General features: G+C 40.5%; 3 protein-coding genes across 4 annotated transcripts; 1 reads left to right on the top strand and 2 right to left on the bottom strand.

The window, feature by feature from the left end:
* Positions 1–768: 768 nt before the first annotated feature.
* On the bottom strand, positions 769–6,185 carry tacr3l (tachykinin receptor 3-like). Its single transcript, XM_072385029.1, has 5 exons — positions 5,730–6,185; positions 4,927–5,115; positions 4,654–4,804; positions 1,140–1,336; positions 769–1,057 (listed from the first exon to the last, which is right to left on the bottom strand). The coding sequence occupies exons 1-5, from the start codon at positions 6,095–6,097 to the stop codon at positions 835–837; spliced, it is 1,128 nt and encodes a 375-aa protein (XP_072241130.1). The 5' UTR covers positions 6,098–6,185; the 3' UTR covers positions 769–834.
* A 3,994-nt stretch (positions 6,186–10,179) lies between these two features.
* Positions 10,180–16,636, top strand: LOC140305961 (N-acyl-aromatic-L-amino acid amidohydrolase (carboxylate-forming) B-like). Its single transcript, XM_072385026.1, has 8 exons — positions 10,180–10,286; positions 10,846–11,213; positions 14,306–14,532; positions 14,666–14,858; positions 15,003–15,096; positions 15,181–15,288; positions 15,863–15,972; positions 16,119–16,636. Exons 3-8 carry the CDS (start codon positions 14,306–14,308, stop codon positions 16,311–16,313), a joined length of 927 nt encoding a protein of 308 aa, XP_072241127.1. The 5' UTR covers positions 10,180–10,286; positions 10,846–11,213; the 3' UTR covers positions 16,314–16,636.
* Positions 16,637–17,029: 393 nt separating this feature from the next.
* On the bottom strand, positions 17,030–23,686 carry cldnd1b (claudin domain containing 1b). 2 transcript variants are annotated; one of them, XM_072385024.1, is made up of 6 exons: positions 23,612–23,686; positions 22,726–23,288; positions 21,163–21,237; positions 20,176–20,283; positions 19,775–19,912; positions 17,030–18,440 (listed from the first exon to the last, which is right to left on the bottom strand). In XM_072385024.1, the coding sequence occupies exons 2-6, from the start codon at positions 23,018–23,020 to the stop codon at positions 18,220–18,222; spliced, it is 837 nt and encodes a 278-aa protein (XP_072241125.1). In that variant the 5' UTR covers positions 23,021–23,288; positions 23,612–23,686; the 3' UTR covers positions 17,030–18,219. The 2 variants fall into 2 exon arrangements, with proteins under 2 accessions (XP_072241125.1, XP_072241126.1); XM_072385025.1 differs by lacking the exon at positions 21,163–21,237.
* Between the last annotated feature and the right edge of the window lie 551 nt (positions 23,687–24,237).

The raw sequence follows: 24,237 nt of genomic DNA, 5'->3' as shown, positions 1-24,237 counted from the left end.
ATCTGCATATCACTCTGCATTACCCCTGTAGCTTTCATGCTTCTTCAAAAACTGTACCTAGCAGTCTATTAATTTAATGTGGTGCAATGTCCAGATTTATTAGCCTTAACCAATCCGATGCCATGACAGAAAGTATAACAGTCCATAGCTATGTTGCAGTTTTAGAAAATAATTTAAAAATAAATGAAAACATAACATTTCAAAACTGAACCGTAACATTTTGCACTTGTTTTCCTTTATTTTTATGGAGAAGTAAGACGTTTTGAAGCTTACGTGATGTATAGGTTGTATGTTTACCCACGTTCTCGCTAGCTGATGACATTCAACTGCCACATATGGATGATGATGATGATGATGATGACATCATTCACGAATGACATCTTGTTTACATGGCAATGTTTCTCATATGGAGGAGCTGGGTTGGTAGATGCTGTTTCTCTGCATCTCTCATTTCTCTGTTCAGACTCCTGCAGAATATCTTTCACTTTTCTACTTTTACCTTTCCACAGTCCTTTCGGTTTTCTGCTAATCCCACTTGGGATTCCTCACTTTCCTGCTGCGCTTTCCCCAGCAATTGGCCATGCGATGTTGAAACAACAGCCTGGTGATACATTGTCATCTCACACCTTTTAACCATGGATTGAGACTCTGCTCAGTTTTGGACATGAGGACAAATGTACCCATTACAAATCTCAGATGAGACTACTCTATTTACCAGACGTATCAGAGTTGATCAATAATTATCAGCTCAACCTAAAGTAAAAGAACACCAAAAAGCTAAAAATAGCGTACACAAACTTTCAGAGCAGTCAGCTGCAGCTTGTTTACAGGAGTCTAACTCTCTATGTTGCTCTGCTCAGATTTTGCTTTCGACCTGTTTCCACGAGAACAAAAACTTTTATTTTTGCTCAGGATGCTGGTTTCGACCCTGGAGAGGGTGCACATGCTGCTCTGGTGACACGGTCGAAGTCTTGTGCTCTGAAGCTCCAGCTCGTCGTAGCTCGACATGTGGACGAAAGGACACCAGCGGAAAACCTGCTTGAAACCGGCCCGGAACCTGCAGCCAAAAACAACCGCTGGCATGTGACTGTGCTGTTATTGTAAGTGTTTACATGTATGTTTGAGTGATTAGCACTGACCTGCCATTGAGGCAGCAGTAGATGATGGGATTGTACATGGTGGAGCTCATTGCCAGCCACATCACTGACAGGTAAACCTGCTGGATGTACTTCCACTTGCTCAAATGCTTGTTGAGACCCGTCACAATGAAGTAGACATGGTACGGCAGCCAGCAGAGGGCAAAGGTCACCACCACAATGATCATCATCTTCACAACCTGCAGGAGGAAAAAGAGAAAGCAGAGAAAGTAGCAGAATTGTATCTGAATGCAGCACTGACTGAGTGCCAGATGATCACAACCAGTCATGATAATACGCACTGTCGATGAGTGAATCCACAAATTCGTACAGTGTTTGCAGATGCAGACTTACACAGAGTTGTGTACTTCTCGACTTCTTTAACCCTCTGGGGTCTGAGCCCATTTTGGTCATTTTTGAATAGTTTTCATTTTGCCTTTATATACCACAAAAAAAATGTTTGCCACACCCATGCATGGTATCTTTTTTGTCAACTTAATCTATAAGATACGCTCTAGGTGACCAAGTTTGTTTTCTACAGTGCTATAATGTTGTTATGCGACCTCCGAGGGTTAACTCTATAAGACTCAGCCTTTCTGTGATGCTCTGTTTATACCCAACAACATTACCGACTGGTTATCAATAAAACTCATGCGTAGTGACACATTTAAGCAGGTGTTTAGCATGACAGAACTTCTCTGGCTGTTTGTTGTCCCTGACCTGACTTATTTGAAACCATATTTGCTTGCATCAAATTTAAAATGAGCATGCATTTCTAAAAAAACCAAAGTTTTCCAGTTAGAACATTTGACATTTTGTCTTTGTACTGTTTTTAATAGTTTACACATCATTGCAAGTTGTTTTTGTGCACATTTTTCAATCGTTCCAATATATATTTTTTTTGGAAAGAGCCAGTCTGTAACTCGCTATGGAGACACAAAAACTTCACAGCTTTGAAAAATGCAAGAGAAATGCTGACTGTTATCTTCAAAGACACATCCTTCCTTGGCTTGCAAGTTTTGTGCAAGTTTTGTGTGAGACAAAATTATAGTTCATATGCAGCACCATCCAGTTATGAAAGTTAAAAACTACCCAGATGCCATTTCACTGTGGGATGTTGAAACTATTCAAATTCAGTCTCTCCGTGATTTAAGGAGTCTGTTGACTATTTCCTTTCATTGTCATCACATTTTACATTCAATGAGTCCACAGCGGTTGCTGTATAAAAATAGGGAAAGGTCATTGATGACGCACCAGACCCAGCAGGTTGCATGTGGGACAGAGCACGACAAAATCATCAACGTGTTGCAGACGGTGCAGAAATGCAGGGCTCTAAAAGGGGCAGACCATCAGCAGATGCTCATCTGCAACACAGAGGTAAAAGTGGCCACTCCTCTCGATCCCGGATGCTATCTCGTCAGCTTGACCTTTTGAAACGCGCCCAACATTGTCTCACAGCTGTGACATGTGACATTTATGAATCTCTTTTGTCTTCTGGAACACAATATTACCTGAAATCACTGAGGATTTTCTTCCTCTGGATATTAACTTGCACTAGTCTCCATCTCTGCTGCTGTGTCTTGTGTTTGTGGTTCATTCTCAATTTACTTTTTTTTTTTTTTTAAGTCTACTTTGTTGCTCACTTTTCTGTCCTTAGTTCCCAGGATAAAAATACTGTACGTTTAATTTAGATCATTGCAAATGGATCACAGTCAAACAAGTGCTTTTCTATCAATGAACACTTCAAGTGCTTGACTCTTGTGCTCTCTCTCGTCTTGTCTACAGAATAATCCCACATGTTACTCCGGACTATTTGCGAAGCCTATCAATGAGCTGCGTTCTGTGGCGTTAATCCCAGAGCTATCTTGATAGATGCTCGTCGTCCCAGCTGTGATGTCCTTAATCCCCGTTCAGCCCACAGAGAAGCTGCTGCAGTGCACACTGTGCAGTCCAGCTGATGATGTCAAACGACATTTAATCAAGTGTTTACAAGGTGTGCTTGCAAAGGTTTATAAAAATACATGACAGAAAACATGACCAAAAAACATGTTCGCTCTTTATGTGGGTATCAGTAGATAATGCACTGAACATATTGTGAGTGATTGTGTCATGACATGACATAGGCATTTACATAATTCTTTCAAAGCTTCTATTTTTTTCTCCTAACCAGGTTGGGAGAGGCTCTGTTCAATAGTTTAATATCACTGCTACTTAGTTAATACATCTAATGCTAAACTCTTGCTGTGACGTCAGCTTTTTGACTGTTCCAAAAAAAACAAAAACACACTTTTTGGCTTTTGTCGTGGACTAGAAAAAAAGACTGAATTTACAGAGGTCACACACATAGTTTAAATGTGTTTGTGTTTGAAGTTTAATAAACTAATCATCCCTGCAGGGGCTTAATTTCATATCGTGCTAATAGATGTTCAAACATGTTCTGTAACAGATTAGGCAAATTGCAGATAATACGTTTTCTCGCTTAGAGAAAACAATTAAGCGGGTCATTTGGGTTTCCTTTTGGCAACTCCACTCCTATGATCATAACAGAATATGTGAGAGTTTTTCTTTAGTTTTTAGATTTTCTCCTCTGTTTATGTGTTGGAAAAAAACATACTACAACTATCAGATATTAGTATTTAGTTTATGTGTCTAGTTTTATATTTACTAAATAAATACGAAAGGAGAGGAAATTCAAAAAAGAAAATTGCTTCAGAATTTCTGTTAAAGTTGTTTTTACCATTTAACCAACTGGAGTTTATCAAATGTTTACAGCAAAAGTATGAGATCAGGGGTCCGTTTCACACAGCAGGTTCAACAAACTCTATGTCTCATCCTGAACTCTGAGTTGATCTACCCTGAGACAGAAAACTCTGTTTCCAGTTCCAGAAACGTTGATTTCAGTTAGTTTTGTCAACTCTGAGTAGTTTCACCTTGAGTTAAGCGCGTGCACCACAGCTATAAAAAGCCAGCATCAATAGAGCCCCGATTCGACAAGCCACCATGGCAACAGAGAAGAGGAGGGCTACATTTATCACCAGAGAGCAGTTTATTGAGAAAAACCTGGTCCCGACCAGGTTAGGTTCATAGAGTCTGTTACTACGGTAACTGACCGAGAGCTTAAGTTACCTCTCTCTCTGAAACAGGCGAGAGTGACCCCTCTTTCTCTGGTTTGAGTTACCTCCCTGTGTGAAATGGAAAACTCAAAGTTTCCCTCATTTCAGGGTTAATAAACTCAGAGTTTTCACTAAACCTGCTTTGTGAAACGAACCTCAGCAAAGATTGTCCCAAAACAACTACAAACTGCCTTGTTAGACAACCAGGTAAATAGAAATGCATGGCTAGAACAGTAAGTTAAAGTTTAGTTTTTTGGCTCTCAATTAAAGCTCATTGATTTAATTTTTTTTTCCTTGAGACAAAAACTTATGTCGATGCTAACTAATCTGATTACCAACTGTTTTGCATATTATATAAAAACATAATAATCAGTTTGTTTGCCATAAATTCTCATAATAATTACCTTCCTTTTAGCTCGGAGCTGTCCGTGATAGTTATCAGATGAGTCTCCGGGGATCTCACTTCCCCACAGCGACACCCCCACAATGGTGTAAGTGATGCCCATCACCACTAAAGGCAGCATATAGACCAGGATGATAACTATGATATGATACCTGTACAAATCAAGAAACACAACACCAGGAAGTTTCGAAAGGATGTGACTCGAGAAAATATTGACAAACTGTAGGGATTGTCATGGCCTGACATAAGGTGGTTGCTGTAAGTGTGTTCTCACATGAAGGGGTCACTGGCTATGCGGGGCCAGGCAACATAACAAAAGGTCCTGCTTGGTAATTTTCGTGTGGTGGAGAAGTAGCAAAGAGGAAAGGCCAGAACCACCGCAAGGCTCCAGATGCAGAAGATGACTCCCAGAGTGGCTTTGGCTGACAGACGAGGCTTCAGAGGGTGGATGATCGCCATATATCTACAAGGACGACGTCACAACAAACAAGTGAACTGTGAATTCAAGTAAACACCCAAAAAAGGGAGGTTTATGTGGCTTAGATTTGAAATAGTTCTGTAACTTAAACATTGAGGGTTAAACAGTAGGTAGGACCATCATCACAGCTGGCTTTTTGCAGTACACTGTGGGTAAATATGTGCCATACTATATATAATTTCTTGGTCTAAAATATATAATGAAATTGGCTTGAGCATTTTCTACCTCAAGTATAGTTTCTGGCAGAAATCATTTTAGATGTTCATGCTTAGATTATTGTTATCATTTATTAATTTTTTTAAATGAAGGCAGCTGTAAAAAAAAATCTAAAAAAATCATTGCTCAGATGTTACATTCTAAAGCTTTACGCTTGACCACATTTAGAATAGAGAAAACATGAAGATTTTTCTCCTTTATTAATCCGTCAAAACCATCCAATGTTCTGCACATAAATCTGAGATTACAAATGGTCTGATTTTAATTTAAACCACAGCCACATGCTTACAACTAAACGTTCAATCAGCAAACATTTGTTGTGGGTTATTCTTGTTCTTGTTCTTGTTACCACATGTCTAAGTCCAACAACCTTGCAGTCATACCTGTCTATGGCTATCGCAGTCATAGAGTAGATGCTTGCAAACACTGCGGCGACCGGGAAGAAGTTGTGAAACTTGCAGTAGACCTCTCCAAAGTACCACTCTCCGTGAGCCGCATAAATGAAATTGATAAGGGTGTTAAACGCAGCCATGGAAACGTCGGAGAAAGCCAGGTTCAGCAGGAAATAGTTGGTGACAGTCCTCATCCGTTTGTGCGCAAGAATAATCCAAATCACTATCAAGTTCCCAAAAACTGCCACCGTCAGCACCGTGATATAAGCCACCGACCAGAGCGCGATGCGCCACGCCGGCTGCACGAACTGGTTGGACAGAATTCTGCTTGTGTTGGATCCATCCCGAACAGAGGCCATTCCCCAAGTGTCCTGGATGTGATCTGTTTCAACCCGCTGCTAACACTTTGATGCGTAAGAGGGTGCTGACGTGACAGGTGAGATAAAGAAAGTGAAATGCCAAGCAGAGGTCTCGGCAGAGCTAGAGTCGGTATAAACAACATGGATTTGTCTTGACGGTGTATGTAAGCACCCACCCCCCCCCCCCCCCCCCCTCACACACACACACACACACACACACACACTCCTCAAAGTTAAAACTGCATGACAAGACCTCCGTAATGGAGACAATTTTGCACAAACAAGTAATAATGAATGGAATTCAGCTCAACCTGAGATCCAAATGTGATCAACAGACATGTATTATGATCTCTTTTTCACATGTCCAGTAAGACTCTACAAAGAAAAACTCTGGTAAAGGTCAGCTCATTCCAGACGGATAAAACGGTTGTACCCTGCATTAGAGGTGTCTGCAGCTTTAGAGATCAGTCTGGGTGTGATACAGTTAATCCCTAAGAGCTCTGCCATCAAAAGCAATGTTCAGATATTAGGATTTTTATTAAGGTTTGTTTTTATTATATAAGCATAATCTCACTGTAAGGGTCCTTTTGGATAGAACACATGAAGCTTCTACCTAACTAATACATTTTTCTGATGTTATTGGACAAAAACACAGAATTTGTGACACATTCTAAATGATCAACAAATGTATTTTTCTTGACAAAACACCATAGTATCGTGACAATAGAGTAAGGTAACAGTTATTTCTGTGGGTGACTGGTAATCCAACACTGTGACGCATCAGTCCTTTCAATGTCACACCACTCTGAATCTCTAAGTAAAACTATGGTTTTGTCGCATCAAGAAGATGGAAATGAAAGTCAAACCAAACTTGCATGTAGTAATTCAATTTTAAGCAAACTTAACTGAACAGTCGAGCTAAGCTCTCTGCTTTTCAACAGCTGTTTACAGTAGAGTCATTTTGAGCTTTGCATAATTACACATACCAGCATGGAAGGATTATTGAACAGGCCAACTGGGCACAGGGTGAAGTGCCCAAAAGATCAAGGGCTTCTGAGCCTAGGTTTGATTTGAATGTTAACTTTTCAAGTTTGAAATACAAAACCAACACAAAAAGACAAGAGTGACTCAAAACAACAGTGGGGGAGCTAACAAAACAAGAAAAAGAGGAAAAAGAGTTGCGGCAAAGAAGTTCTATGAGATTTTATAAACAACCTCACCAGAAAGAGACGCAAGATAATCACAGAGCAACAGGAACATGTCAAAACAGACAGAAGAAAGTGTGAGGAGGTGATCAGTGAATGAAATGCATGAAAACAACAAAAGCAACCGAAAGGCACACACAAACACAAAAGCTTTTCACAGAGACATGAGGCCATGTAGATGGGAAAGCCAAAGCAGGTGTTTCGAACACGGTCTTTAGGACCGACGGTGAAAAGTGTCCGACGGCATTACCTATTTACTTTCTAAGCAGAAGGAGGGGGAAACAACTAAAAATAAAACCCACACAAATGACAAGTACGATTACAAAATGAACACAAAAAAGCACAAAGCCACGGAGACATATTGTAAAAGAAACACAGTGACCATGAGGAAAAAGAAAAACACAGCATAGTACTGGGAAGAGGATTGGGAAGCACTGCTAAGTCTGTGCCCCGGGACTTGTTGTCACATGATTGCCCGTGACCACAGCGTGCACTGTTCCCCTTCTTATTTTCCTGTTTTTCTTTTTTTAAAATCCTTTACTTTGGAAATCCCTTTTGACTGTTGTCAAACTACCATAGTCACCAACAGTAGTTTGACTGATGCAAAAGAAAGTAATGAATCAGTAAATAACAATGGCTAAAAAACCCAAATTAAACCAAACTTAAGGGCGTCGGCCTTACAGATTAGTGTGTTTGTTTCCTAGGAGTACCTGCTGAGCTTGTTTTGTTTCAGCTCCATGTTCTTTACTGTCAGCTCTGGTTTCCACAGTCATGCATGCCCTTCCCGAGAAACACATTTATTTTCTTTTTCATTTTTGAGAATGAAGGTGTTGGTCAAAACATCTTCCGTGTGCGCACTGCAAAAAAAAAAAAAAAAAAAGACCACAAGAAGGTCAGGAAATCTGTTTCCTCTCAGCAAGACCTCATTACTCAGAGGCCACGTCTTTTGGACCACTCCCTGTCTTAAATGTCACTGTTCAAACCGCTTTTAAACACGCCCTGTACTCCATATTAAAAAGGTCAGTATCAGTTAAGTTACTGCTGTTAGAATCATTAGCCGTAGCCAAAATGATTCCCCCCCAATGATATGTCAATAATTCAGGCATCATATCACAGCACGGCAGATGGGTGCGTCATATTGTTGGGTGTGTGTGATCTGTGCGTGAAGTTTGACTCATGTAAAGCAAATAACAACAAAATGGAGTTAATACTGGCCTGTGGAGAGAAGTAAACATGAAAAGATGCTTGATTTGTGTCCTTGATAGGATCAAAGTTTTATGTAACAGATTTAGGTTGCATGACACACAAAAACTACAAATTCTACTGCAAACTGTGGAATCATCATACTACTACAGTATACATTTTAGGACATCCTCAGCATCAGGCCTCAGAGTCAGACCTCAGATGAAAAGGTATAAGGTCTCAGGAAAACCTCTGTCACACTCGCACCAAACAGCCAGATAAAAACAATTCATCGGACCAAAAGGCATCATAAAAAACTTTTCACAATGAACGGCCTCAGAAAAAAAATGTCAGACTGAACGGCATCAGCTAAAAAGTTGTCATGTAAAACGGCATCGGGGAAAAAAATGTCAGACTGAAAGGCATCAGCTAAAAAGTTGTCATGTAAAACGGCATCGGGGAAAAAAATGTCAGACTGAAAGGCATCAGCTAAAAAGTTGTCATGTAAAATGGCACCGGGGAAAAAAATGTCAGACTGAAAGGCATCAGCTAAAAAGTCGTCATGTAAAATGGCATCGGGGAAAAAAATGTCAGACTAAACGGCATCAGCTAAAAAGTTGTCATGTAAAATGGCATCGGGGAAAAAAATGTCAGACTGAAAGGCATCAGCTAAAAAGTTGTCATGTAAAATGGCACCGGGTAAAAAAATGTCAGACTGAGCGGCATCAGCTAAAAAGTTGTCATGTAAAATGACATCGGGGAAAAAAATGTCAGACTGAAAGGCATCAGCTAAAAAGTTGTCATGTAAAACGGCATTGGGGAAAAAAATGTCAGACTGAAAGGCATCAGCTAAAAAGTTGTCACAGTTTGCTTGTTTGTTTCTGGCTGCTGGGGGTTCCCGTTGGCTTGGCGGTGGAGCTAAGTTAAGTAAAAATACCAGTGCAGCTACATTCATTCTGTGGTGGAGCCATCATAATGACATGGATTACGCCTACGGAAAAGTTACATTATCTGAAATCATACTGAAGTCAGTTTATTATTCATCAGCTCCAAAGCTTTGTGCAACTTTCAAACAATGATGACATTTGTGGCATTAGTGTTTTATGTATACCTGCCCAGGGAGCACCAGTGGGAAATCAAAATTCTTACTAAATCTGCTTTAATCTTCCCATTAAGTGACATTTTAGATGGTCTTTAACCAATTCATATAAAAACTAGACTTAGTAAGAAACTAATATCCTACACCAACATTATTTTATTTTTTCTCTCCAAGGAAAGAAATGAAGACACAGAGATGTGCAGAGGATGTGTTACACTGAGTTGCTGATATTGAAATTCTTATAATTAGTTCATTTATTCATGGGCCTGAGAATGTTTACGCCATCTTCAACAGCAAATTAAAAACATACGTCATATGAAAACAGCTCAATGGAAACTGGTGAAGGCTCTTAAGTACGAAGCCAAACTTGTTACGGGCCAGATGTAAAGAGCTGAGCAACAATAGAACTCAGCTCAGCCTGCTCCATTGTACCATTTCACTGATGGTTCTTTGTCACTTTGTCACTGTTGTGACGGAATTCATGCCAGAGAGGCATATTGGATCTAACTAAATTGAAATGAAATCTCTTGAACTAAAGTGAATGGGTAGAGAGAAGAAGAGGATAAAAGAGAGTGAACGAGTGAGAGAGAGCAGCTTATGATCAAGTCCCCAATAGGATTACACGTCTAAATAGAGTCAGGACTTCTCCCTCCTGGGAGAAACAACAGAGACTTGAGGGGTTGTAAGGAGCTGAAACTATGAGGTAATTAACTTTTCTAACATTTTTTTACACTAGAGAGTCCCAGTCTATAGTCTTTTCATAAAATTACATCAGCTGTGTAGATCTGAACTAACTTAATTAATAAAGTTCTGATTCCTGCCACGGTTACATGAAGACACCTCTGGTGTTTTTTTACATGTTTGTCCCAGTTAAGAGGGTTTTTTTAAGGGGGAATTAATTTAACTAACTTTTCTGATGTTGGGCTGCATAAATCAAATCACTTTGACAGTAGACAATACAATTACATTTCGAAGAGGTCACAAAGTCGAAAAGGCTTGGGAGGAACTACAGTCAGAGCGTGAAAAAAGGGAACCAAGAGAAACTGAACAAGCTGAACTAACCACTAAATCAGCAAACTGGAAAGAACTTCAGTGAGACACTGCTGAGTGGTTAAAAAAACAGGTTCATAAGCTGCTATTAGTGACTACCTAGTTTAATGAACCCAACCCAAAACAAATTAATCGATGAAATATTCATGTAAATATACTGCAAAGCTGTTGTAAATGTAAATAAACGGTTGCTATTGTTGTTCTTGTTGCAGTGACTCAGGTGAGTTGCACCAGAGGCCTAAGAGCACCGAGAGCGGCTCCTGCTGGTGTGGTAGGAAATAACAGAGAGCGAGGGTCTGTTTCATAACGAAAAAATCTTCAACTGCTTGAAATTTGAGCTGCAAGAAGAGAAAGAGGAGGGCCACGGGAATGAGGAACAGACAACTCAGGGAGGCAGGGTTGCCAACTGCAAATGGAAAAAGTTTGTATTGAAGTGAGCTGCGCTAGTGCATGTGACCAGCTCAGGCCTGGAAAGCTGCTTTTAGGCCTTGAGTGAAACACTGCAGATGACTCCCCCCTCAAAGTTCAAAGGTTGCTGAAGTTCAGTGAATGATATACAGAGCTGAATTCTGACACAGAGGTAAGAAATGACTGACTTTTTTGGTTTATTTTTTTCATGTTTCAGACACATTTTTTAGTTAGAATGAACTGTCTTGTTATAGTTTACCATATGGAGATGTGTGAGTTAAACCAAGAAGAACAGCACTGCAGAGACAGACTTTGACAAACGGTATCAAATGAGTTAGTCTGCTGCAGCTGTACACTAGCCTCCACTCGTGGGTGTCCAGAGGAGGACTAACAGTAGTTGTCAAAAACAATCGTAAACGCATAGATCTCTTCAAAACTCTCATTTTGAGTCATATTGATCCTTTGTTAAAAAATAAATACTGTACCAAATGGGAAGGTTAAAATCCCCCAACTGTTAAAGCAGACATTTGTATGTAATGTACAAAATGTACAAAAGGAATTCATCCAAAGTAAAACATGCGGTTTGAAATGCAGTTGTCAAAAGGACAGTGACTGAATTTTCCCTAAAAAGCTGGGCCCCTTGCAGTACAGTATGATCCCCTGTGGTTTCTGGTAGAAAAAGAATCCCAAAGTAAATTCCAAGACTCAACGATCCTCCAAGCTTTCTCTGAAAATGTAGCTGTTCATTTGACAAATACATTTACGTATTGGCTTGTGTTTAATGGTTTCCCAATAAATGCAGAGTTGATAGTAAAACTCACCTTGCAAAATATTTCTTGGTCTGCTAGACACTTTTTTTTTTTGAGAAGTAACTGACAACTCTAATAAACCTACTTGCATTCAATCAAAAACTCAAACAGGTATGTAACAGTGATGAGTCAGCTTCATGATCTGAAAAATGACCGTAACCTTTTGGTCATTGTTAGTCAGTCTAACTACAATAAGTTTAATTTTATACCAAATACCGTGTCTTATATGTATTGCTCTTCTTTTTTTATACAATATCCTCCTTACTATTCTGTCTCATTCAGTGAATGTGCACAAATACCTAAGCTGTTGTTACAAATGCTTATGCAGACCATTTGTAAATGAGTGGCTGGTTTGACCTGTTTTTGCTCCACCTTTGATAGAGAATATGAATTAATCAGAGAGATTAATAATGTATATCTGACATACTTGTAAGTCTGGTTTGAGCCGCAGGATACACTTATTTGATGACAGAAAGAATAGTACATATTCAAACTCAAGATCCTTTCAGTGCAGGAGAAAAAAATGTGTAATTGTTTTGTAGTTTTTATTTGATCCCGCTGGAGTTAATCCCGGTTATACATAGGCATTCAGTTCTTGTAGACTGGATTTGCTCGACTACAAGACAAATTCGTAACAAAGCAGCAGTGTAGTTGTCAAACAGGAATAAACTCTTTTTCATTTCTAAGGTTTTAACATATCAGGACACGACCCATTCTTCTTTGCAAGGTTTCTACAGTTCATTGAGGGTCATTGCAGAATATTCATTTATGCACAACTCTCTTGAGCCCCCCACCACAACATTTCAATCAAGTTGAGGTCTTGACTTTGACTGGGTCATTGCAACACCCTCATTCTTTTTCAGCCATTCTGTTCCACTGTCCTGTTGCATGACCCAGTTTCAGCCAAGCATTAGTTGTCAGACCCGTGGCCTCACATTTGACTCTAGAATACTTTGGTATACAGAGGAGTTCACGGTCACTTCAATGATGGCAAGGCGTCCAGCTCCTGTGCCTGCAAAACAAGCCCATTCTTTAACCTTCCACACTGTGTTAGTCTGAGGCCTTTGTGCTGGAATGCTGTGTTGGCGGTGCTGTACATCCTGACCAAGCCTCTTATCTTTCATCTTGTCCATCTAAAAGACATTTTTTCCAGAAGTCTTGTGGTCTGTTTAAATGCAGCTTTACGAACCCAAGCTGTGCAACCATGTTCTTTTTAGAGAGAAGAGGCTCTCCTGCAACCCTTCTAAATAAGCCATACTTGTTCAGTTTTTTTTCTAATTGAACTTTACCATTTAACATGCTAACTGAGGCCTGTAGAGGCTGAGATGTGCCGCTAGCAATTACTCCAGTTAATCTGAGCATTGCACAGTCTGACCTTGGGGTGAACTTGGTGGGACGTCCATTCCTGGGAAAATTGGCAAGTGCCTCGAATGTTTTCCACTTGTAAATCATTTTCCTCACTGTGGAATGCCAGACTCCAGTTTATTTAGAAATGGCCTTACAACTCTTCCCAGTTTGATGGGCAGCAACAATTGCTTCTTTGATAAATACCTGAATGCTCCAGACCAGAAAACAGACAAAACGTCTGCTTTTATAAAGGTGCTCACACTTGTGCTGCTGACGCTGATGCTCGATTAGTCAAGTGCATTTGATCAGCAGCACCTGACTGCTACTTACCCTCCTAACTTCTGTGGAACCAGTGAGGGTTTTCCTTTTTTTTCCACACACTGCTTCAGCACTTCTTCTTCTCAAAAACAGTATAATATGTCATGTTTTGTTGTTCATCTGAGGTCGTATTTACATTTGAAGGTGTTTTTGTTGTTTTGTTATTTTTCTTCTCCATGTCCTGATAAATTCAATTTAAAGAAGTTGTAAAGTCTTATTCGCATGCTTGTATGCAGGAGGTCAAAAGTATTCAGAAATCTCTTTGGTTTCTCAGTAATTGTAACAAACTGAAGCCTATTGCTGTAAGTGATTATTTGGGGAGTTTTTCAGCCATAAGACACAAAGAGTTGTTTTCCCCTCATCACAGAAAAAGGGTTCAGATCGTTGGTACTTTTGCCTTCCCTTGTGTTGCAACACATTTTGTCAATAGGTTGAGTTCCATTCATCAATCAACAACTTTTTGTTATCTGTGCAGTCATTCAAGACAATGTTCAGACAAAAAAAAGGGGGGGGTAATGTTGTATTTACATCTGTATGTAAATCTTTATTTAAAGATTAACAGATATGCTGGAGGATCCTTTCATGTGTAAAAACTTTGTCAGTCAGTCATTTGGTCAAATGATTGAACCAGTAAATCAACTAGAATGCTACACTTTTCAGCTCAGTTTCTGCCCAGGCAGCGAACGTGACAGGCTGTAAACTTGCTGCTTTGATGAGAATTTTGATGAAAGACATTTAAGTGGGAAGCAGCAACAGACGCCTAACACCTTTGTGTATCCCCTTGCAAAAGATGGAGCGCATCTTTTTCCCACCGCTCTCCAGTGTTGCCATTTGTGGCGGCACCCATGGAAACGAGATGACAGGGGTGTACATTGTGAGGGAAATGGAGAAACATGCGGTGAATAAGACGGGATCTGCTTCCATAACTGCTGTCATGGCAAATCCACGAGCTGTTGATGCTTGCACAAGATACACAGAGATGGATCTCAACCGCTGTTTTACAGATGCGTTGTTGAGGTAAGCTTGAGAAGAAAACTAGCGCCAAAACTTTAAGTAGATAATGTTGCTTGCACAGGTTTACAATAGGTTGATATGTACATTGGAGAGGTCTACATTGTGATAGCAATGTTAAAAATTATTTTGATTCCAGTTCCCCCATAACAGATACAACACCCTACGAGTTGAGGAGAGCTCAGGAGCTGAATGCCCAGCTGGGACCCAAAGGAAGTGAGGAGGCCGTGGACCTGTTCATAGATCTCCACAACACAACAGCCAACATGGGCCTGTGCCTCATCCTCTACTCTTTAGACTGGATCACTCTGCACATTTATAAGTATATACAGGTAGAAACTTCAAGGAGTCTTTCCGACGTAAATCTAGGGATACTATGCGTAATGAATGTTAATCTGAATCAGAAGTCAAACTCCAGAAGCTGTGCTGAAGAATGCTGAGCAGTAAAGAAACATCCCATTTGGTTTTGTTTTCAGAGTAAGATGACCTCCATGCCTGTGAGAGCAGTGCAGCTGGATATACCCATCTCCGACGCTTACTCCCTGGAATCAGTGGGAAAGCATGGCCTTGGTAACTGCATGGATATTCGAATGGCTCAAGATTTATTTTCTCAAAACAACTGTGCTGAACATTCTCTTCTCTCATCTTTTGCAGCAATAGAGGTCGGGCCTCAACCCAACGGTGTGCTCAGAGCTGATATCTTTAACATGGTTAAGGAAGCAGTGGATCACACAGTAACATGGCTGCAGGAGTTCAATTCTGGTAAGGAGTAACCCCTGCTGTTTAAAGGGCTGTATTATGAGCAAACTGTTAAAAAAAACGTTATCTTTAAGTAACACTAGAGAATTTGGCGTTTTTTTGTTGTTCTTTGGCTCCCCCTACAGTTGTGGGATGTAAAACTGCAGTCACGAAAATCTCTATGCACAGCCATACACATGAATTTGTTGTCATGTTGAAGAGTCCACAAAGACGCCAAATAAATTCCATGAAAATGTCAAGTGACTTTGACGCAATGCGGCGTGGTGTGGGCATGGAAAGCAAAGTCGTGAACTGCGGTATCTCAGCTGTTTCAGGCAAGGGAATGTGCATTGCAAAAACCAGTGTACCTCAAAACGAGTCATTCCCTTCGATGCTTTTTATACTCTAGATAAACTAACACTAACATCTCCCTTGCATTAACCAACATGGAGGTAACTAGTTTTATATGGCCAGATTTTCTGCCTCAGCAGCACGAATCTAACAAACAGATAGCTCAAAACCTGCCATCACTTTGCCTTGATACTCTAAATAACACCAGAATTACACACCGCTCACACCATTGCTCCTCTGCCAACAGGATGCACTTTTGAGGGGGGTGAAGTGGAAGCATACACTTTCTTGAAAAGTGTTGACTACCCAAGAGACTCGGCTGGTGAAATAACTGCTGCTATACACCCAGAGTTACAGGTACAGTATAAGTTGGCAGCAAATTATAGAGCCTAAGCCATCGCTTAAACATGCAGGATTGATACGAACACTTATTTAAGGATTCATGGAGCCTATTTAGCAGCCTGTGACAAACACTAAATGTCAAATTTGCATGCCTTGTCCAGGATAATGACTTCAAGCTTCTGCGGCCAGGGGACCCCGTGTTCATGTCCTTTTCTGGGGAGACGGTGAAGCACGAGGGAGAAGAGCTCTACCCTTTCTTTGTGAATGAATGCGCTTACTATGAGAAGAAGATTGCTTTCCATTTAGCTCGGAAGACCACTTTCACCTTCCCTTCCATATGTGTAAAGAAAGACTGAGAGCAAAAAAAAATAAATATGCAAACGTGCTCTAATCACCTCTAATAAGCACACGCACAAATGTATTACAATGACAGTCACAACTGGAGATTGTTATAAGACTAAGGTCCTGCAATGCAAAACAGTAGTTCTAAAGCTTTACTACCTCTGTGAGGTGTAACTCAAAGCTTATCTGTAACACTAGTTGCTTTATGTAGCTGAACGACACCGTCATGAATTGGACAGCCACCATCCGCTCAGTACTATGAAATTAATTTGCCTAATCAGATGAACTGTGATCATTTTGCACAACACTATGTTTAAATAAATAGAGATATGAATCACTTCAACTTTGTCATGTTGAGTTTATAAAAAACAAATAACGAGCATCTCAGTTGTCAGCAGAAATGTTGTTGTCAAGACAAAAGCATCCTAAAAGCCTGACTTTACTTTACCAGATGTGTCAAGGAGCCTCAGTTACAGTTACAGGTTTGCGGTTTTATTTGGGACACTTTTCTCACACTGTGCCTTATGATGTGTGCTGTTTGTTATACTCTAAAGCCCCACCCTGCTCTGATTGGTCAGGAAAGCAACCATTCACAAAACATGACACCATCCAGACTCATGCTGTTACAATGGTTGTTTCATTTTCTTTAGAAAACAAAACTATACTAATTGTTAGGCGTTCGGGATAATTTCTAAACAAAAGTAAAAAAAAATCATCAACGAAAGTCGGCAAATGTCAAATTTATTGATACCGAACAATACAAGTGTGCTTTAGAGTACATAAAAACATTAACAAAAGCACAAGTTCATCCGTATCAGTTGTATAACCAAACATTGTGACATAAAAGCATCACAATTCTTATTTGTGCTGAGCAATGAGGAGTTCTGGACATATAAAGTTGCAATTCAAATTCACATCAATGTGTGTCACTTTTCTTAAATTTTTTTAATTCAACTGGTGGTCAAAATACCAACAACATAACAAATACTTCAAAGACTTAAACTGATGCATAAAACTAACAAACCGATAAGTTAATCATCCATTAGAAATGAGTACAGAGGGACTAGAAAGCTGACTTCAACATTTAAGTCTTTTTCAAAGTGAAATCTCTCTTTTTGCAAGTGTAAAATGGCAGTAATAAAGTTTGGACCGAAGGTCGCAGGTTTCCTCGAGTGGCATCCAATTGATTTGGATCAGTCTAAAGAAAATCTAATTACCTGTGCTATTAGACATTAGATCTACCAACAACAGTGACAATGGAAGGTGAGTGGTTCCATTTTTAGTGAGTGACATTTCATGACATTTAGTCAGCATATACCACAGGCTGAAATCAACAATTACCACAAACGCTGGAAAGGTCAACTTGAAAGGCATGCAGAGCAAAGGCTTGATATTTAAACTTGTGCAAACACAGGACACCAAAACACTTAAATAAAGGCGTGTCAGAGATGTTCCTCTAACAGAGATAGCTACCTCGACTCGGAGAAATCCGGGTCTAAAATTCATGACAGCTCAAGTTTATAATCTTGAACTGAGTTAAGGTCAATGTGGTGAGCAGCTTTAGCAACCCAAAAAGAAGGCTTTAAACAAAGAGAAAGAAAGAAAGAGCACAGAAACACAGTTGATACCAACTTTTACAGATTACATATGAAAAAAACATGCTTTGGGTGAGCAAAGGCAAGATGACGCCACCTTAAAATGATTAAACCTCTACTTATGAGCACTTCTGATGATTAGCTGCAAACGTACATTGTGTATTGATTTTGGTCAGTGGTAACCTGCCATTGCTTTTTCTAGAAGACTGAGACAGAGGAGGTGCGAAGTCCAAACCTGCACACCTCATTGCATTCACAACCTCCTTTAACCACAAACTGTTTTTGGGAGGTTTTCAGACCCGTCAGCTGTTTAAAACCCCGCCTCCTACGCCACCCTGTAAGCAGTCATGCGGGTGTAACTCTTGCGGTGACTTTTGGCCGCCCACAGGAACAGAGCAGCCGCCATCATCTGCAGGGGGAAGGAAATAAGGGCGAGGTAGAGAGACCAGCCCATCGAGCCCTCAACCCCCTGTGGTGGTTTGTAATAGTGGTGGAGCAAATCTACTCCCGCCCGGAAACAGCAGACGGTGCTCAGGGAGCATAAACCTGATAAGCAGAAGAGAGAACGAGAAGACGGTGGGATGAGAGAAATTACAGTGTAACGGGTACAACCTTCAAAGGTAATCGAAAGGTTCACTCAAAAGCTCGTTATTTCATCATCAATTGATCAGGCGTTACGTTTGCGTTTGTTCAAATACAAGTACTGCATTTTGTAATCTGGCAGCTGCTGCTGTTATCGAATGTGGAGTCAAATGAGTTCTGAAGGTAAGTGAAACGGTTCCTCTTCACGCTGCATAAATAAAGAAATCAGTTCATTGATTGATGGATCCAGTTGAAAGACAGCAGCAATAAAGACCACAAAATCAACTGTTTGGTACATACTAAAAAAGGGAATCCAAAGCAACATTAAAAGGTCTTGGTGTCCACAAAAGACAGAGATAAGGTAAAGAAAAAGTACAATAGCTATAATCTGAGTGTAGGCCAAAGGAGATTTGTTGCATACCATTGTCTTTAGCTGGATTTCGAGTCTGAAGTGCTCTTAAAGAGCCAAGAAGAAAAGAAAAAAAGTAATGTGAATCAGATGTATCCATTCACTGGTTTGAAATGAATAAACTAAGCTGCGTAATGTTACTTGATAGTGACGGAAAAGGCCCCATTGCTGGTGGCTGTAATTAAAAAAGAAAAAGAATCCACAGAAAGAGGTCTTCTTCAGGCGTTGCTATCATCCAGGGGAATATGTGGGAGAATATACCAAATCTGGGAAGACGTGAATTCATTGTAGAAAGGAAATAAACATGATTCAAAAAGTAATTTCCATGCCGACCAACGTATATCGAATCATCTTCGAAACAGGCAAAAATCCCAGCAGTGTTTTTGCTCGTTATGGGAGATTTTTTTTCTCCCTTTCGTCGTTTCCATTGACCTTCTTTTCTGCTGCTGACGCATCTGTAAAACGCTGCAGCCTTCAAACTCTATCAGAATGCTGTTTAGTGCTTCACTTTGCCTCATGTGTGCACCAAGGTGAGGATAGTTTTCACTGAAGCAGCTGTGATGCCATAAAGTGCCCTTTATGCACAGCACAATTCAAACTTATTTTCTTCAGAGCTGAATAGACAAAACAAATGCTTACTGTAGATTACTGAATTTTTGTTAACATTAGCATCTGCTATAAAAACTAAAATGCTTCCACCAGCAAGCCGTTTTCAGCTTATCTATGCATTTCTGCAGTTGTCCCTGTCAAATAAAGAAAAACAATAATGACAATTAGCACACAAACATGACCAAAAGAACCGGCTTCTCAAAGTAATGCCCCAGTGTTCTTCACCGGCGGTCCACTGTGAGAGCACACGTGCTCATAAATAAAAGTGCACTTTTCTCACCTGCAAGAAAGTGGAACACTCCCACACAAAATGTAGGGGTGAAGCTGCGGCACAGGCAAGCGCAGACGCCCACGAGGCCACTGAGGAAAACCAGTGCCAGCGACACCAAGGGCAGGAGAAACTGGCACCTCCACAGATCTGCACAAGAGGCCGCAATAAGAGGATTCAAGTCTTAAAAACACGCATTCACACCCAATTCAAAGCTGCGAAATGCAGTGTGTGAAATGCAAACCGTGTTCCTTTATTCACATTTCACACACGTTCTGATACTTCTTTTGAAAAATGGGGTTAACTTGCTGATAGTGAGCACATGTAAAGACACTCAGAGGGTTTTTTTTACCTGCAGTTCACTATGCCAGCGGCACAATAAAAACAAGTATAACGGAAGAAGGTCGACTCACATGTTCTCAGCAGATTCTCTTCACTGTAGTTCATCCCTAAGTGTTTGTACTTAGGGATGAATTGCTCATGAAGAGTGAAGCTCATACAAGTGGTCTCCATCTTGGGGTCTAAAGTCAAAGTAAAAGAGCACAGATGCGACTGAGTAATTTGCATCATATAAATACACTAAATAGATATTGTTAGACAGCGCTGGGCAACATGATGATACACTGTACCAAGGTTTATACCAAGGTAGCCATAACGTTAATAGAAATGTACTGCGGGCGTTGTTGAGAAGTCAGTGAGAAGAACTCGTTTAAGGCAAAACTGGATTTCTTCAAAATATATTCCCCCCCTCGTATAATCAAAACCCCACCTAATGTTTGCAGTTACACTCAAAAGTACATCAAGTAAGTATTTCATTTAGAAAGTCTGTTCCTGTCAAATTGCGGTCATTCAGATGCCTCTTCGGGGACTCTCTTGGACAACGGTCCTTGTTTTGCTCTACAGCATCGGTGAGATCAGCATGACGTCACATGAACAAGTTTCCCACCAGCTGAGCGTTGGTTCTTCATCAGAGCAGAACAACAACTGCTGCCAGCCGCAGTCCCAAACAGATGAGCCCGACAGTTTGATTGGAGAGGCAACTGAATGACATTTAAAACTGCCAAAACAGCAGTGCTACAAATCACTTCAGCTTACGCTTTTTGTTTATTCCATTTATTTTTTCTTTAGGAGTCATTCACTCTGATTTGCTTCACCTCTTTGTTACCTTCCATTGATCAAAAGAAACCATGGAACACTTTCTCGTGATAATCACAGATCATTTTTACTTTAAGGCACTTAAGGTAACCTGTAAGTTGAGAATCACAAGTTAAAATGTTGACAACGTTTTCAGCTTAATGTTTTTGATGCCAGCTACAATACCTTCGCTCAAGACAAACAGATCAAACACAGCAATAGAACTGCAGCAACCGGGAGACTGAGGTTGGCACACTGTAAACTACCTGGACATCCACTCTGGTGAGTGCACTCTGGGGGCTGTGCTCTGCCGTCACTGTCATTGACTGAATGATGATCATCTGTTGATTAAGACACTAGATAAAATTAATCTCATCATACCAGGTTTTATAGGTGATTAGCTTCTTTTTTAAATAATTTTTTAGCTTGTATGTCTTTCAAAAGTACATTCTACATTATCTATTAAGGGGCAGAGGCACATACAGACTTATAAGATGGTCACCCTTCGTTTTCACTTCATAAACAAGGCTGATTCTCAAGTGTGGAGCCAGGCAAGCTGAATGCATGATGTAGGTAGTGTTGCTCGGGTGTTTGTGCAAGTCCACTTCCTTGTGTGCTTACTGTTTGCTCATCTCCTCTGCAGCCCGACTCCAGCCTCTGTCCCAGGGCAATCTTCCATCTCCCACTCGCCGTTTTCTCATAGCTTGGCTTCTAACTTCTCTGATTGAAGTCGGAAGTTATCTGGCTCCACAGGTTTCATGTGTGCGAGTGGGCGTTTAAGAAAACCCTACAAAACCAAACTTGGTGTAGATTTCATCTCAATAAACTGACTTTTTCCCGTTTTCTGCCATTTGCTACGCTAACGCCACAACATCTGATGGGATCCAAATTTAACTTTTCTTTTCTAATCTTTCCGACTACGATAACGACAATGATACAGAGTTCCTTTCTCTCTTAGGAACGTTCTTCTTCTTCGTACTCAGATGTAGCAGTGACTCGGGTTAGTGGGAGCGAGCATTTTATGGAACTGCAGTACAGTTCTCAGAGAGTTTGTGAATAATCTCGAGCCTCTGTGAGCGTTTAAAAGTAGTAAACAGAGCTATCAAACGATCGTTCCCATTTCACTTGTTATTTCATCAAAGTGGCCCAAGCCTTAGATTACAATTTCGCCTTTTATTGTATCTAACAGAGGAAAGTTTCCTCATAAGACAAGAGCTGTAATCTGGCTCGCTAAAGCACTGACATTAGTTATTTTATAGTTCCAATGCAACGGAAGAGAATCAATTAATTTTACGAAGTTCTAAGTTGACAGAGGCCCCTGCGGGTGTTTTTGGGGCAACGCAACTAGTTACTGGAACAACTACACTTAGTGGCTGCTCTGTGGATTGATTTTAGGAAGAGCCGCGAGGGTAAAGAGTGGAGGATCACCACTAACACTCTAATATGCAGTGACCACATTGCTCCTGGTGGTTTCATAAACTCTTACCAGAGACGAGCGGGAGACAGCAGCCACCTGACCGGCCTAATTTAAACATGAAACAGGGTGGTTAGCAGCAACAGAACTATCAAAAATAGCTACATTTTACCTTTAATATTGCACATTTGCTTCATGATCGTCCCGAGGTAATGAAATTTTGATCAAAATATAAAATAGTGAATTCTTTTAAAGCTATATGAAGTGCAATATCTACACTAGGACACTTTGTAAGTAGGTGTGTTCTGCGTCTTATGCTGGCGATCCACCGTTAGAAATGAACCACCTTACTGTGGGCTGTGAGGAGGGGGTTACTCACAGAAAAGAATGTGTGACACTTTGAACACAGTAATACCTGGCTCTTTGTACCAGTGGGACTTGGTGGGCACCTGGATGCACCTCCACCACAGTCCCAGAGTGCCGTTCAGGCGGAACAATGAGCCGTAGGTCTTCTCACTCCAGGTCTTCTCATCAAACTCGCAATTGACAAAGTCTTCTTTGAGCACCGAGACGTTGACGCCCTGTTTCGCTGGTGGGCTGCTGTACTGGAACCAGTGCTGAGTCCCCACAGCCACGGAGAGGTAGACAGTGGCCAGCAGGCTCAGCACCGAGCCGATGACTAGAGCTGTAGCATACCGGTTATCCACCATGGTCTGGATGAAGACAGCTCGTTCAGGTAGCAGATTTGCAAGTAGAAAAAAATTAAAAAATTTAAAAAAATAGAAAAGGTCTGGCTTTCAGCCTTGATGTGCGAAGAATCTTCGGTTGTATTATTAAATATGTATCCTCTTGTTGCTTTGGCACCACGACATGTCTGTGGACTGTCGTTGGTTTGGGAGAGTCGCAGTAACCGAGTGCTGGATCTTATTCAGTCATGTTGAGGCATTTAAAGCGGTGAACCAGAGGGGCGTTTACAACCTGTCGAGGAGTCAAAGATACACACAGGTTAATGTCCTGTTGGCCAAAAGCGTTAAGTGTTACCGTCATACTGTAGCCAGTGAGCCATGATAGATGACGTCGTGGTGCTGCTAATTAATAATAAATGTTTCAGGCACTAACAACAACAAAAAAGGGGTTAATCGAATATGTAAAGTAGTTAGCATGTCACTAGCTGGTTAGGGCTAATTATTGTTACGTGTAACGAGCTGCGTCTTTATCGGCACATTTGGAAAACTTATCGTTAGATGTTCTAGCCAAGTTTCCCTTAACTTCACTGTTGAACAAAACTATTTTCTCTTTACCTTATTTTCTCTGTTCATTTAACTTCCTGCAGGCCTTCTCGGTCTTCTTCTACGTTAGTAAGTCTTCTTCTTTTACAATACAGGGTAGAAACACTAAAGCATTATCACGCATATCGCCACCTTCTGTTTGAGTTTTTCTCGTCTTCCTCTCGGTTAATTGTAGACCACACAGTCCATCGTGTAGACCTAATACAATGTGGATTGGGCATCAAACAATAAATTCAGATGAGATTCAGATTTATATACATTTTGTGTTTGGTTATCCTAATAATTGATTTAATTGTCATGGAAGGAAAAAATACTAAATGTAATTTCAAGGTAAAATTTTACCAGTGTGCACAAATCGTTGGCATGCTTTACTTAATGTAGTTTGCATGTCAACTGATTTGTGTGCATAAAATCGTCTTTACCATGACGAAGCCCAACATCACAGTCTGCTTGGCTTCTCTAAAAGACACAAGCTCCCCTTGAAACATAAATTGTGGATTTTCGGAGGTAAAGAACTGATTATGACCGGAATTATCATCTTAACCCTCAAACTTCATATTTTTGCTACCATGAAAACAACTGCCTGTACTATGGTGATGCATACGGTTACGAAGACAAGGTATGATTGAAAGTAGGCT

The sequence above is a fragment of the Leuresthes tenuis genome, unplaced genomic scaffold (genome assembly GCF_036924035.1).
Source record: "Leuresthes tenuis unplaced genomic scaffold, fLeuTen1.0.hap1 SCAF_4, whole genome shotgun sequence".
NCBI lineage: Eukaryota > Metazoa > Chordata > Actinopteri > Atheriniformes > Atherinopsidae > Leuresthes > Leuresthes tenuis.
Note: the sequence above shows the minus strand (reverse complement) of the source record. Positions and strands in the feature narration are given on the sequence as shown.

Coding starts and splice junctions, on each gene's coding strand:
- tacr3l (XM_072385029.1), bottom strand. CDS start 6,097: ATGGCCTCTGTTCGGGATGGATCCAACACAAGCAGAATTCTGTCCAAC. Junction 5,116..5,729: donor ACTGCGATAGCCATAGACAG/GTATGACTGCAA, acceptor TCGTCCTTGTAG/ATATATGGCGATCATCCACC. Junction 1,337..4,653: donor AGCTCCGAGCTAAAAGGAAG/GTAATTATTATG, acceptor TTCCTCCTGCAG/GTTGTGAAGATGATGATCAT.
- LOC140305961 (XM_072385026.1), top strand. CDS start 14,306: ATGGAGCGCATCTTTTTCCCACCGCTCTCCAGTGTTGCCATTTGTGGC. Junction 15,097..15,180: donor AGTGGGAAAGCATGGCCTTG/GTAACTGCATGG, acceptor CATCTTTTGCAG/CAATAGAGGTCGGGCCTCAA. Junction 15,973..16,118: donor CTATACACCCAGAGTTACAG/GTACAGTATAAG, acceptor TGCCTTGTCCAG/GATAATGACTTCAAGCTTCT.
- cldnd1b (XM_072385024.1), bottom strand. CDS start 23,020: ATGGTGGATAACCGGTATGCTACAGCTCTAGTCATCGGCTCGGTGCTG. Junction 21,238..22,725: donor CCACTGGTACAAAGAGCCAG/GTATTACTGTGT, acceptor CTTAATCAACAG/ATGATCATCATTCAGTCAAT. Junction 19,913..20,175: donor AGAGAATCTGCTGAGAACAT/GTGAGTCGACCT, acceptor CCTCTTGTGCAG/ATCTGTGGAGGTGCCAGTTT.